Raw genomic sequence first — 13,975 nt, 5'->3', positions numbered from 1 at the left:
CTGTCCCCTAGAGTCTTAATGTTAGAACATGATCACTGCTGGGGCTGCTGTAGCCAATATTGGATGCTTAAAGAACAGAAATTTATTTCCTCACAATTCTGGAGGCTAGAAGTCTTAAGATCAGAATGTCAGCAATGGTGGTTTTGTCTGAGGCCTCTCTTCTTCGCATATGAATGGCTGCCTTCTCACTGTGTCCTTTCATGGTCTTCCTTCTATGGGCACATATCTTTGATATTTCTTTGAGTCCAGATTTCTTTTTCTCATAAGGATACCAGCCATATTGGATTAGGGTCTACCCATATTGTCTTTTAATTTAATTCCCTCTTTAAAAGTCCCATTCTGAAGTACTGAGGCTTAGGACTTCAGGTTGGGTTTCTGGGGAAGACACAACTCAACCCATGGAAGCCACTACAATGGCCCAGATAGCTGATTTCAGGTTGTTGAAAATCAGTCTCATCCACTTCCAGAGCATCGTGAAGGACTTCGCTGCACGCTGTGGAATGATCCTTCAGGAAGCCATGAAATGGGCACCCACAGTCACCAAGTCCCACCTACAGGTACTTTCTTGAAATCATGAAAAAGCAATCTCAAAGCATGGTGCAGTGTTACTTACCTGTTGTAATTCCAGCTACTCAAGAGGCTGAGGTGGGAGAATTACAAGTTCGAGACCAGACTAGGCAACTTTGGGAGATCTTGTCTCAAAATAAAATTTAAAAATGGGTGGGAAAGTAGCTCAGAAGTAGAGTACCATGTGTGAGACTGTAGGTTTAGTCTCCAGTTCTGTATATTAAAAAAAAAAAAAAAAAAAGGACAATCTCAATAAGCTCCTTTGAACATCCATACAGAGGACTCAAAATACAAATAGTACTAGTGTGAATAAACAGAGACCAAAAACATTAATCTAGAGCCTAGAAATAGTAGACCCTCAGGCGCTGCTCTGTTTGGAGGCTTCTTGTGGGGTAAGCATGTTGGTCAGTACAGGAGGAGGGCAATTGGCCATCAGAAGGGCAGGCCCTGACAACTCACATCAGGTATGGTGTTGGGTGTATTGCAGGATTTGAGGCTCCTTACAAGATGAGTCAGGGCAGTGTGATGGGTGGAGGAGGTTGCCAGGAGACAGGAGCTCTGAGAGCTGAGTGCATTGTATGCATCTATGCAGGACCTTAATGGAAGCTGATGAGCAGAAGCAGAATGGGGGATTTGTGTCCCAGTAAAGTTCTTTTCTAGAAATTAAAAAAAAAAAAAAAAGCTCTAGTCTAGTCTGTAGGTACATATGAGTTTTTTCAGCAAAAGCACTGGCTTGTCATTGTGGGTGACTGAGAGGTGAACTATTGTTCTAGAGACAGTCAAGCAGACACAGAATAAAAATATGACAGTATATGACAGGAAAGAGTTGCCTTAAAGAGGGTTAAAGATAAGAAAAATGCCACACTAAAAGGAATCTAGGTTAGCAAAGGGCAGGTATGAAAATGGCCTCAGCACTTTTCAAAGTGAGGACAGTTTAAAAATGCTTTGGGGCATGGAATCTAGGAAGGGTAGTGCAGGGCTTCAGAAACCCTAGAGGCTATGTGGAAATGTACTGGCAAGAACCAGTTCCAAAAGTTGAGGTTCCTCTTTCTACTAAAGGTTTAAGCAACAAGGATTAGGAGGATGAAGACTACATGAACACATTTGGAGCAAACCCACAGGCTAAGTGGATAATTCAAGCCTGGTAAACTAAGATAGCCTGCCGTTTGATGCCTTATAACTTCTGAATTTGCACCCTAGAATTCTTCAGATTATGGTAGTTTCTCAAACTTACTATTGGGGAAATGTCTGATTCCTTTATTTCATGTAGAAGAAAACATCCTCAGCTCGAAGTGGTTTTTAAAGGGGAGGAGCCCTTTAATGCCTAAAAGGTTTCAGTGGACAAAAAGAAAGTCAATAGACCTTTTCATTGTCCCAAGCATTTTGTCAGGCAGGCCTGGATTAACAAGGAAGTAGAAAATGAAATGGTCTTGATATTTTTACCAGGCATTCCATTGGCATTCCCCTGGCATCCTTTCTAGTCCCTCCTTTCCCTTTTCCCTAGCAATCCACCCCTCTGAACCCCAGCCTCACCACCTCCCTCCTTGCCCTCAGCTTCAGCCTTCCCAAGACTGACCTCCTTAATTCTGTTCCAGTTGTTTTTTTGTTTTGTTTTGTTTTGTGTGTGTGTGTGTGGTTTTGTTTTTTTGTTTTTGGTACCATAAAATTGAACCAGGGACATTTAGCCACTGAGTCACATCCCCAGCCCTTTTTTATCTTATTTAGAGACAAGGTTTCGCTGAGTTGCTTAGGGCCTTGCTGAGTTGCTGAGGCTGACTTTGAACTTGTGGTTCTCCTGCCTCAGCCTCCTGAGCTGCTGGGATTACAGTCTGGTCCAGTTTTAACAGCATACTTTGTCAATGTAATTTCTTTTTAAACTTGATCATTAGTCATTTCCCGTCACTATGGGGTCCATGGATGCTTTTTGGTTTTCTAGGAGCTCCCAGAACCATTGGTACAATTTTGTGTATACATGCTCATGTGCTTTCTTCTGTGGGGATTTATGTAGTTTAACCTAAACTCCTTTTCCTTGCCCAGAGGTCCCTTGGGACCTGGCCAATTTCTGACCAGGCTTGTCCCCTGCTTCCTTACCCCTTTCACTTGATGCTCCTGTCGTGCTGAACCCATGTGGTCCCCAGAGCAGGAGGCCTTCCTCCCACCTCTTTGTCCTGCCCTATGTCCCTTTGCCTCAGTGCCCCTTCAGCTTGTCATTCAGGTGGGCTCAGGTATTTATTCTGGGCTCCTGTCTATCACAACTGCAGCCATGGTGCTATAGCAGAACAGAGGTCCCCACATGGACTCCACACCACACTGCCTACACATTGATAGTAGAACTGAGCTATGTAGCTCAGAGATTGGCATAGCACTTGGCAAACAGCAGAGGCTCTGCAAGAAACATGTGACCTCCTGTTGGCTGTGTGACATCACACCTACTGTGTGACAGCCATTCTGGGAGTTGGGCCTTTTCATTTGTAGATGAGCAGTAGCTAATCATAGAAGGATTTGGCCTTATTGATGGTCCCCCAGTAAGACTTATAAAGTTCGTTTTCCCCTTTAAGTGAAATAACATGTTGTCTTCCTATTTCAGGAATATCTGAACAAACATCAGAACTGGGTGTCAGGACTGTCACAGCACACGGGGCTGGCAATGGCCACTGAAAGCATCCTTCACTTTGCTGGCTATAACAAGCAGAACACAACTCTTGGGGTATGTGTATGCCTCCTGTGAAGCAGTGACCCCCTTAAATCATGGAAGCAACATTGTAGAGGAAAGGACTCAAGCTTGTGGGTAGCTTTCATGAATGGCCCCTTGGCACCCATAGCCTATACTTGGGTATGTTGATATCTGTTGAAAAATAGTAATTGGGTGGTACCTAGATCCAATCCCAAGTTCAATCCCCAGTATCACCAAAAAAACAAAAAAAATTAATCTTTGCCATCAGAAAGTTAGATATAAACTAGGCTTTTCCCTCTCTCTTGCTGAATTGGAAAGGATACCTTTGTTATGTGTCCAATTGTTGGTTGTGCTCCATATCCTGACTAAGGTGCGTGCCCCAGCCCCGTGAAAAACACAAAAGACTGCTTCCTCTGTCCTACCCATCACACAATACTGCAAGGGAGGGGCCATCTCAGAAGCAGGATTTCAGGCCAGCAGAACTAGAGAACTGAGTCAGAAAACCTCTTCAAGGCCTTCCCACAGCACTTCTCAGTGTCTACTCTGCTGTCCTCTGGCAGACTGAGTTGGGGTACACTGGGTACCTACCGGCAATTGGGAGCAATTTTGGAAGGGAGGAAGCTAGCCTGCATTTTGGCCATTTGCTGCAGGGGCTTTATATCTCTTATGTTGATCCCCATAAAAGCTTCTTGAAAGGGACATGATTATCCCCACTTTTCAGGGAAGTACATCCAAGTTCAGATATAGTAAGTGACTTCCCCCAAGGTCTCACAGCTGGTCATTTTCATGCCTTATTTGAACACAGGCCTGCGTGATACCAGAGGCCACAATGTCTCCAAAAAATGTGAAGTACTTTTATATGATTTAAAAAATAAACAAGTTTAATAATGTTATATAAGAACCATATAATTTTGGTTTTTTGCTGTTTTAGTTTTTTCCATAATTTATATTTTCTTCACCTGCCCCCCAAAAAATCTCTCTAAATTGCAATAATTGAGAAATTCCTCTTCCTCAGTAGTATCTGTATTATAGGAAGTTGGTAGATTATATTGATTTGTAGTAAATAACACTAAAGGGAAAATGTGAAAGACTGGCCTTTTAAGTGCATGCTGTAGTCTCCAGTGCTACCTGGACAAATAGGAGCTGCACAGCTGACAGCAGCAAAAAGCAAGGATTAGGAAGAGAAGCTGCCGAAGCCACTGAGGCCTTTAGGTCCAGGTGAGAGGGAGGTGGGGTTGGGAGGCTGAGGCTAAAGCAGAGGATGTATGTGTTGGGGGTGATTTGCAAATATTTCTCTCATTCTGTGGGTTGCCCTGTACTAAAGGGACATGCTTTTCTGTCTTCTGCTGCTAGACGTTTGGGCAACTATTAGATATTTAAAGGCTTTGTTAGCTTTTGCTCCTACCTTTAGTCACCCTTACAAATTACCTTCCACAAAGAATTTCTTACATCAGAATTTTAAAAACTTTTTCACATGGGATCTATCAGACTCCAGAAGGTGTTCTAGAATATATTATTGTATTTACTTGCAGCACTGAAGATTTTCAGTAGTCCCTGAATGTGAACTTGATTCCTTAATCGAATTTTTCCTTCACCACGGTAAACAGGAGGAAAAGATGATGTTTTGGCATTCTGCAATAATTGTCATTCTTTTTAGGCAACTCAGCTAACCGAGCGCCCAGCCTGTGTGAAGAAAGATTACTCCAACTTCATGGCATCCTTGAATTTGCGCAACCGCTATGCAGGCGAGGTCAGTGTCCTTCAAAGCATCCTCTTATTTTGATGCCATTTGGCTCTTTCCCAGTGGAACATGAATAAGGAGTCTGGGAAATGTGGAATTTTCTCATTTTAAGTGGCTTTTGGAGCATGGGATCCTGGCACTCACTGGTGCATTCTGGAGCATTTTTGACAGTTACTTAACACCTCTGTGAGAGGGTGACTTTACACATGCTCTTACTATTCTGAGGTATTATATTTTTTGGCTGTATTCTTTAAGTGGTAGCAAACATCTGTTGAGTGCCTTTGTTATGATGTACAAATTATGATTCCCATTGTAGAGATAAAGAAACCAAGGCTTCTCAGATTAGGATTTTCCAGTCCCTGGATCACACAAGAAGAACAGGATCAGGAATCACATCTGTCACCCACCATACTTCAGTTTATTCTAGTAGCTTCATCTCTCTGGTCTTCAATTTCCTCCTTCACAAAGCTCAGAACCTAGTTGACACCATTATAAGATGCTTGGCAAACCAGGCTCGATGGTCCATGCTCCCAGTGACTCAGGGTGAGGCAGGAGAATCAGGTTCAAAGCCAGCCTCAGCAACTTAGTGAGACCCTAAGCAACTTGTGAGACCCAAAATAAAAAATAAAAAGGGTGGACCGGGGTTGTAGCTCAGTGATAGAGCACTTGCCTTACATTTGTGGGACACTGGGTTCAATCCTCGGTACCACATAAATAAATTAAATAAATAAAATAAAGGTATTGTCCATCTACAACTAAAAAAATTTTTTTAATAAAAATTAAAAAGTAGGAAAGTGGTTCAGTAGTTAAGTGCCCTGGGTTCAATTCAGATAAAAAAAAAAAAAAAAAAATTAAGGTGACTGCCAACTCTGTAAGTTCATCAATGATTGGTCTAAATGGAGGGAACTGCCTCCCCCTGAATACTCTGCCACTTTCATATTCCAGTGACTGCTCTTCTCCCATGAACCTGGACAGGTGAGACCCAGGCTCTGCTCAGCAGTCACTGACTACATTGGAAATTGCTCTGAGAATCTCTTCCACATTGTTTTGAATATCCTGGTGGCAGTGGGAGTTCATTCTTTGGGAAATAGGCTTCTTTTTTAGAAAGAATCACATATCCTTTACAATCAGTCTTATGAATAAACTATGGAAAAAAAATTTTTTTTTTTTTTTGGTACTAGGGATTGAACACAGGGGCACTCAATCACTGAGCCACATCCCCAATCCTGTTTTGTATTTTATTTAGAGACAGGGTCTCACTGAGTTGTTTAGTGCCTCCACATTGATGAGGCTGCCTTTGAACTCTGTCGGCTTGCCTCTTCCTCCCAAGCCACTAGGATTATAGGCATACTCCACTGTGCCCACCTGGGAAAAATAATTATTTCTAACTTTAAAAACAATGATGCAGAGTTGCGGGTGTAGCTCAGTGATAGAGCACTTGCCTAGAATGTGACCCCCAGTACCTTAAAAAAAAAAAATGAGACTGATCTTCTTGTTTGAGTCATCAGTTGAGGATAGAGAAAATTTATTTATCTAGCTCAGGTTCATGCAGTCCTGCCATGGGTCAGACCTCAGACGCAGTGCTGAATACAATGATAGGAGACCAGATCCCAGCCCTTGAGGAACATCTGTAGAGGTGGGAACACCAGCATGCATTTCTAGAAGAAAAGGTCTTTTAGAAAAAGTTGTAAGGGCTAGGTGGAGTGGCTCACACCTGTAATTCCAGCTATACAGGAGACTGAGGAACGAAGATTGAGAGTGCCAACTTAGCTTGGGCAATTTATCAAGACCCACCCATCTCAGAAAAAGAGAGAGAAAGAGAAATGTATAAGGACTGCGGTATAGCTCAGTGGTAAAGAGTTCATATTTAACATGCAAGAGGCCTAGAGTTCACTTTCTAGCACCAAAAAAACAAAAAAGGAAAGAAAGAAAAAAGCTGTTATTAGTGGTGGTAACATCACTGAAATTAGCTTTAGTTGGATCAGTAAGGCACTGTCTAGTCCTATCATGAGTATGATAGGTAGCTGCCATCGCCTTGCCCACATACCTGGATTACATGCAAGGCAGTTAACAAACATGCTTTTTGCAGGTATATGGAATGATTCGGTTCTCAGGTGCCACAGGCCAGATGTCTGACCTGAACAAAATGATGGTTCAGGATCTAAGTACAGCTTTGGACCACAGTAATCCCCAGCACTACACTCAGGCCATGTTCAAGCTGACCGCGATGCTCATTAGTAGCGAAGGTAACAAACAAAAGCTCTGTGGAATTCTGAGTTTGTTTCTAAGTGAATGTTCACCTTAGTCATCCTTAATAAGCTGAAGTCGGGGCTGGAAAAAAAGCTGGAGCTCCCCCAGCAGAGATCTCTGTGGCATCTCTTATGAGTGGAAAGTAAATAGAAAGCCATTGTTGGCCCCAGCCAGGGGTGAACCTTGTCAACCCAAGGAAGCCATGTTTCAGGTCCAGCCAAGTTTGGAGGTCTCTGAATAGCATATGTTTGGTTCCAGATTGTGACCCACAGCTTCTCCATCATCTGTGTTGGGGTCCCCTCCGGATGTTCAATGAACATGGCATGGAGACCGCCCTGGCCTGCTGGGAGTGGCTACTGGCTGGCAAGAACGGAGTGGAAGTGCCGGTAGGACCATGGTCAGCTCTGGGGCTGGGTGGGATAAGAGATGGAAAGAGGCTCCCCTGGAGGCACCACCAGTCATCATGGAGACCCAGAGCAAACCCCTCAACCTCTCAAGATCTGGTCTCCCTTATGGATTGTGTTATGCATGCCTGACCATATAACTGTCATAGAAATAGAAAGAACATAGTGTATATTTTTAAACCATGGTGCTTGTACAGTCAGTATTTTTCAAAAGCTCAGTAGGGGGAGCCATTTCTCTATTGAAATTGGAGAAGTGTAACATGAACACCTGTTGACATTGGATCTAATTGGGAGCAGATGCATTTGTGACAAGGATATTTATGTTGACCTGCTAGCTTTGGGATCAGCCACCTTTTCCCTGAATCTGTATTTCTGGAGTTGCTCTTATATGAGGCTTACAAGCAAGATTATACAGGTTGAATACCCCTTATCCAAAATGCTTAGGACCAGAAGTATTTGAGAATTTGGATTCTAGATTCTGGAGTATTTGCATGTACATAATGAGATATCATGGGTGGAACCCAAATCTAAACAAAATTCATTTGTGCTTGTATACCTTATGCATACAACCTGAAGGAAATTTTACACAATATTTTTCCCGTGTTTCTTAAGATCATCTTAGTGATCAAAAGGAGTCTTTTGGTTTTCTTGTTCCCTCAAGAAAATTGGAGTATTTCCAAAGATGAAATTAGAATGTTCTAGGTAGAGCTGGATATAGTGGCACAGCTACTGGGGAATCTGAGGCAGAAGTATCTCCAGTTTGAAGCCAGCCTGGACAACTTAACAAGTTCCTGTCTCAAAATAAAAAGGCATGACAATGTAGCTTAGTGATAGAGTGCTTGCCTAGCATGTGTGAGGCCCCAAGTTCAATTCCCAGTACTGTAAAAAAAAAAAAAAAAAAAAAAAAGTGTTCAAGGCAGGTGATGGTAGCAGTAATCATAGCACTTCACATTTGCTCGGTATTTTATAACTGTATGGGATTTATATCAATCACCATTCATATTTCTAAGGAGACATTTGGTCCAATAGGCCTCTGTGGTAGATCACTTTGTTAAGATGCCCACCTTTTTTCTCCAAAAAGGAATATGACTGAGATGCTGGGCCATAGACCCAGGGGGCTCTTTTTCAGAATTTAGGAGGGCACATGTTCTCAGCTTGGCCACCTCTGCTTTCATGACAAGTATGTGGAACAGCCTTTGGAAGTCATATTTGTCCTGAAGGGCTCTGACTCCAGAATAATGTTACACAGGCTCCTCATCTGCATAATGAGAATCATAACAAAGGAACCTGTGTTCTAGTGAGCAGCCAGTAAATGTTGACTGCTGCCCTTAGGATGGTTCAATTACCAGGAAGAGAATTCTACAAAGACGGCAATATTGCCATTATATCCACCCAATACACCCAACTTCTCCCCCACATCTTTCATGTTTTGTTTTCATCTCTTTCACTACAGCACTGTTATGCCTTATAACATTGCTATTTTCGTTCTGATAGTCAAAACACTTCTGAAGAAACTAAGAAAGGAATTTTGTAAGTTTCATAAATTTATAGTAGCATCTTCCATTTCTCACTCTCTTGAAGTCTTCCTATAGACTTAAATTTACAATTATTCTCTTCACCCCAAAGAATTTCCTTTGATATTGCCTGTTATATAGGTCTGCTGGAAATAAACTTTCATGTTTATCTCACCTTCATTTTTTATGCATCTGGTATTCTTGGTTAACAGTTTTTTGTTTTATTGTTTAGCATGATAGGTTTTATTTTTGTTGTCTGTTGATTTGCATTGTTTCTAGAGAGAAGTCAGCAATCATTCTCTTGTTTTTCTTTGGGCTACTTTTAGGATGTTTGTCTTTAATTTTTAGTACTTTTTTCTTCTTTTTTGGTACTAAGGATTGAATCCAGGGGCACTTTGCCACTGAGCTACATTCCCAGTTCTTGTTTTTTATTGTTTATTTGGGGACAGGATCCTGCTAAGTTGCTGAGGGTCTTGCTAAATGGCTAAGGCTGGCCTCAAACATGCAGTTCTCTTGCCTCAGCCTCCAGAGTCATTGGAATTATAGGTATGCACCTCCATGCCCAGCTAATTTTTAGTACTTTGACTGTGGTGTGCCTAAGTATGGTTTTCTGTGTATTTATCCTATTGGAATTTATCAAGTTTCTTAAATTAGAGATGCAGGTTTTTCATCAAACTTAGAAAATTTAGGACTGACATTGTGGCTCAGTGGTAGAATGCTTGCCTGGCATGTGTGAGGCCCTGAGTTCTATCCTCAGCACCGCGTATAAATAAATTAATAAAATAAAGATCTATTGACAACTAAAAAAATAAAATAAAATTTTAAAAAACTTAGAAAATTTAGACCAATATTTCTTTAACTAGTTTTTCTATTACTCCTTTCTTTCATTTGTAATTCTAGGTATAAACATGTGGGTGACTTGATGTCATTCTAGGCCACCAACATTCTCTTGAGTCTTTCTCTTTCCCTTGCTATCTGTCATGCATGCTCTCTCTATCTTGCTCTCTCACTCACTTGTTCTCTGTTTTCATTTTGATTACTTTATTTTTCTTCAGTGTTGGCAATTGTGATTGAATCCAGGTCTTGTGCATATGAGGCAAATAATCTTCCATTGAGGTATACTCCCAGTCTGTTTTGGTTCCTTTTGTTTGTTTGTTTTTTCCTGAGACAGGGTTCCACTGTTTCCCAGGCTAACCTTGAACTCCTGCTCTATTGATCCTCTTGCCTCAGCCTTCCAAATAACTTGGACTACAGTCAACCCAGCTTTCATTTTGGTTACTATTTTTATTTATTTATTTATCTATTTATTTATTTATTTATTTATTTATTTATTTTGGGTGCCAGAGATTGAACTCAGGGTCACTCAACCACTAAGCCACATCCCCAAAACATTTTTTGTATTTTATTTAGAGAGAGAATCTCGCTGAGTTGTTGAGACTGACTTTAACTCATGCTCCTCCTGCCTCCGTCTCCCGAGCTCCTGGGTTTGCAGGTGTGCACCAGCATACCAGGCTCATTTTGGTTACTTTTTATTGACCAATTCGTTGATCCTTTCTTCTGCTTTATTCATTCTGTAAAACCAAGTGTCATGTATTTTTTATTTAATACATAGTTCTCAGATCTAGGATTTTTTTTTTTCAGTATTTGTGATTAAACCCAGGAGCATTCTACCAGCTACATCCCTAGCTTTTTTTTTTTTTTTTTTTTGGGTGCTGGGGATCAAACTCAGGGCCTTGTGCTTACAAGGCAAGCACTCTACCAACTGAGCTATCTCCCCAGCCCCTTTTTTTATTTTTGAAATAGAGTCTCACTAAGATTCTGAGACTAGCCTCAAGCTTGTAATCATCCTGCCTCAATCTCCCAAGTTCCTGGGATTACAGTTGTGTGCTACCCATGTCCAGCTTATTTGTTTATTTTGTACAGTTTGTATTTTCTGCCATTATTCTCAATACCTTCACCCATTCTTTCCATAATTTCTTATAAATCATTGATCATATTTATATAGTAATTATTTTTAAATTCTCGTGTCTTGGTTCTAGTATCTGGGTCATCTGTGGATCCATTTCTATTGATTTTTTTCCTTTGCTGTTTCAACATTTTTAATTGCATATTGAATATTGTTTGCAGTTATCTCTTGGTACCCATGGGGAAGTGGTTCTAGTACCCCTCCCTGCAAATTTCAAAATCATCAAATGCTCAAGTCCTTTATACAATATGGAGTAGCATTTGCATGTAATCTATGCACATTGTCCCATCTACTTTAAATCATCTCTAGATTACATATATGCCTAATTCAATGTAAATACTATGTAAATAGTTGCTATTCTGTATTTTTAGAGGATAATGATTAGGAAAAAAGACTGATTTTATTCAGTACAGACACAAATTTTTGTCCAAATATTTAAAAATCTGTAATTAATTGAATCCACAGATTTGGACCCATGGATAGAAGGGCCAACTGTATATAGAAAAACGAGCAATTGGGGCTGAGGTTGTAACTCATTGGTAGAGCACTTGCCTAGCACATGGAAGCACTAGATTTAATCTTCAGCAAGACATATAAATAAATAAATAAAATAAAGGTATTATGTCCATCTACAACTTAAAAAAAATCTAATGCTTTAAAAAGAAAGAAAGAAAATCTGGCAGTTTTAGAATATTACTATTTTGTTTTACCAGAGAGTAGGGGTATCTTTCTTATGTCTGATGGCTGTCCTTCCTCCCAGGGATGAGTTCAAGGAGAAATGGGTTCTTTCTGCTTCCCTTTCATTTCTTTTTTTTCCCCCACCTCTAACCAAGTTGAGAAAGGGATCATGGAAGGATTTTTACTACATTTTTGGGACATCTTACCCACACCTAGGTATGTGTGGGCTCTTCCAGGTCTCAACCCCATGTTCTGTCTGTGGAAACTTTGTTTTTAAGACCATCAAATCTTCCGGTTCACCAGAAATTTTCTCAGAGACTTTTAGAGATACTGGAGGTGTTTTTGGTTGACATATTGATCTAGTGGCTAAGGGTGTTTAGTTGGTGGGGCCAAGGACATTTAAGCTATAAAATGTAGGATAGTCTACGCAGGGGAGCATTGCCCACCTACAGCCTTTCAGTTCCACCAATGCCCGTGCCTCCTAGAGTCTCTCAGGGGAACTCCCTCTTCTCAGGAGGGACAGGGATCACCCTCTTCTTATGCTTTCTTCTGGAAGCCCTGGTCGTAACATGAATTGTGGCTTTAAAGACAGCATTATTATGTTCAGAATTTCTTTCCACATGCTGCTTTATGGATCCCTAGCAGTACAGCATTGTAACTGTTACTATTTCACAGTACTGGGTAAAAGCTCCTAACCACTGTAGTTGGCATTCACATTGTGCCTAGAGCTCTGGGTACCCTTGCACGTCTGACCTCCCAGTCAGTCCTTAGATAGGATGGGTGTTTGGAGGAGCCCCTGGGAATCTCTGGTGGTAGGGAGCAGGGAATATAGACCTCACCTAGCAAGACCCAAGCAGTAGAGGGACAGCTTAGCCCAGAGAAAGCTACTGACAGTCCCCTTTAGATCTTTGGGTTCTGCACCCATTTATTGGGATATGTTGTTTTTCATTGCTCTGATCAAAATACCCAACATGAACAACTTAGAGGTTCAGTTCATAGTCAGACAACTCCATCACTTTGGGCCTGAGATGGGGATGAGATAGAACATCATGGTGGAGGAAAGATGCTCAGTTCATGGCAGCCAGAAAACTGAAAGAACAGGAGGATCCAGGGGCAAAATATGTAAATTATCATCAAGGGCATGCATACAATGATCTACTCCCTTCATCCTATCTGCCTATAGTTACTACCCTTTAGGCTTTTCAAATTATTAATCCATTTTATTAATTTTTATTATTTGAAAAGCTATAAATATACCTGCATTAACACATAAGCTTTTTGGGGGGTATACTTTATCCAATAAACTATACCAGGACACCTAACTTCTTTCCAGGGACTCCTGGCCTTTGTAAATTCTGTAAACTTCTTTATCCCTCTGAAGCAAGGGAGCTCAGTCAGGAACTCAGCACAGGCGTGCCTCAGGACTTCTTTTACCTGTCAAGGCAGTTTTACCAGCACCATCACCTATCCTGGTCCAGCCCCCACTCTAGGTGCATTCTTCTGGTCACCTGCCCCTAAGTTCCACGTGTTTAGCTAATCAACACCGCCAACTTCACATGTTCAAACTCAGTTTCAGACTCCACCCACCCTGGTCACCCATCCCCATATCACTGTAAATGTCAACATCATTATTCCCTCTGTTCAGACCAAATTCCTTATAGTCATCTTCGATTCCCTGTTTTTGGAATTCCCCAAAGTGACCCTCTTCAAATTGTGTCAGCTTTATCTTTTCACCTTTAAATAGATCTAGAATCTGGCTGCTTCCCAGTATTCCAGCTACTCCTTCAACCCTGGGCTCATTTGTCTCTCCCCTGGATTTCAGAGGTGGCTCTTGGCCTCCTGTCCAGCCTCCACCCTCTCCACATGCAATCAGAGAATATCAGTAAAACCTGAGTCATATCAGGTCCTTCCTCTGCCCCAGACTTGTCAGCACCCCTTGCTCATTCAGAGTGGAGGGCAGACTTGTGTCTATGATCTGCAAGCCCCTCTTGCCACCCTGCCTTTGCCTCACTGTCTTTCACTTGCTGTGCTGTAGATACGCTGGAGTCCTACTGTCCCTACCCTCCTGGGTTTGCTCCCCTTGAGCTGCATCACCCGTTTCCTCGTCTCAGACAGGCCAGTCACCCACCTCATTCTTGGTCACCTCCAGGTCTTGTCTCAGATGTCTTCTTTCCACCAGGG

At 41.6% G+C, this 13,975-nt stretch overlaps 1 protein-coding gene across 1 annotated transcript in view; it reads left to right on the top strand.

Annotated features, from left to right (window-relative positions):
- The window catches only part of Pi4ka (phosphatidylinositol 4-kinase alpha), a 139,882-nt gene that overhangs the window by 101,579 nt on the left and 24,328 nt on the right, over positions 1-13,975 (top strand). The window contains exons 28-32 of the mRNA XM_047560234.1: positions 468-557; positions 3,155-3,274; positions 4,899-4,991; positions 7,072-7,228; positions 7,491-7,618. Coding sequence (XP_047416190.1) covers positions 468-557; positions 3,155-3,274; positions 4,899-4,991; positions 7,072-7,228; positions 7,491-7,618 — 588 coding nt within the window. The remainder of the gene's footprint in view (positions 1-467; positions 558-3,154; positions 3,275-4,898; positions 4,992-7,071; positions 7,229-7,490; positions 7,619-13,975) is intronic.

This window comes from Sciurus carolinensis, chromosome 8 (genome assembly GCF_902686445.1).
Source record: "Sciurus carolinensis chromosome 8, mSciCar1.2, whole genome shotgun sequence".
NCBI lineage: Eukaryota > Metazoa > Chordata > Mammalia > Rodentia > Sciuridae > Sciurus > Sciurus carolinensis.
Note: the sequence above shows the minus strand (reverse complement) of the source record. Positions and strands in the feature narration are given on the sequence as shown.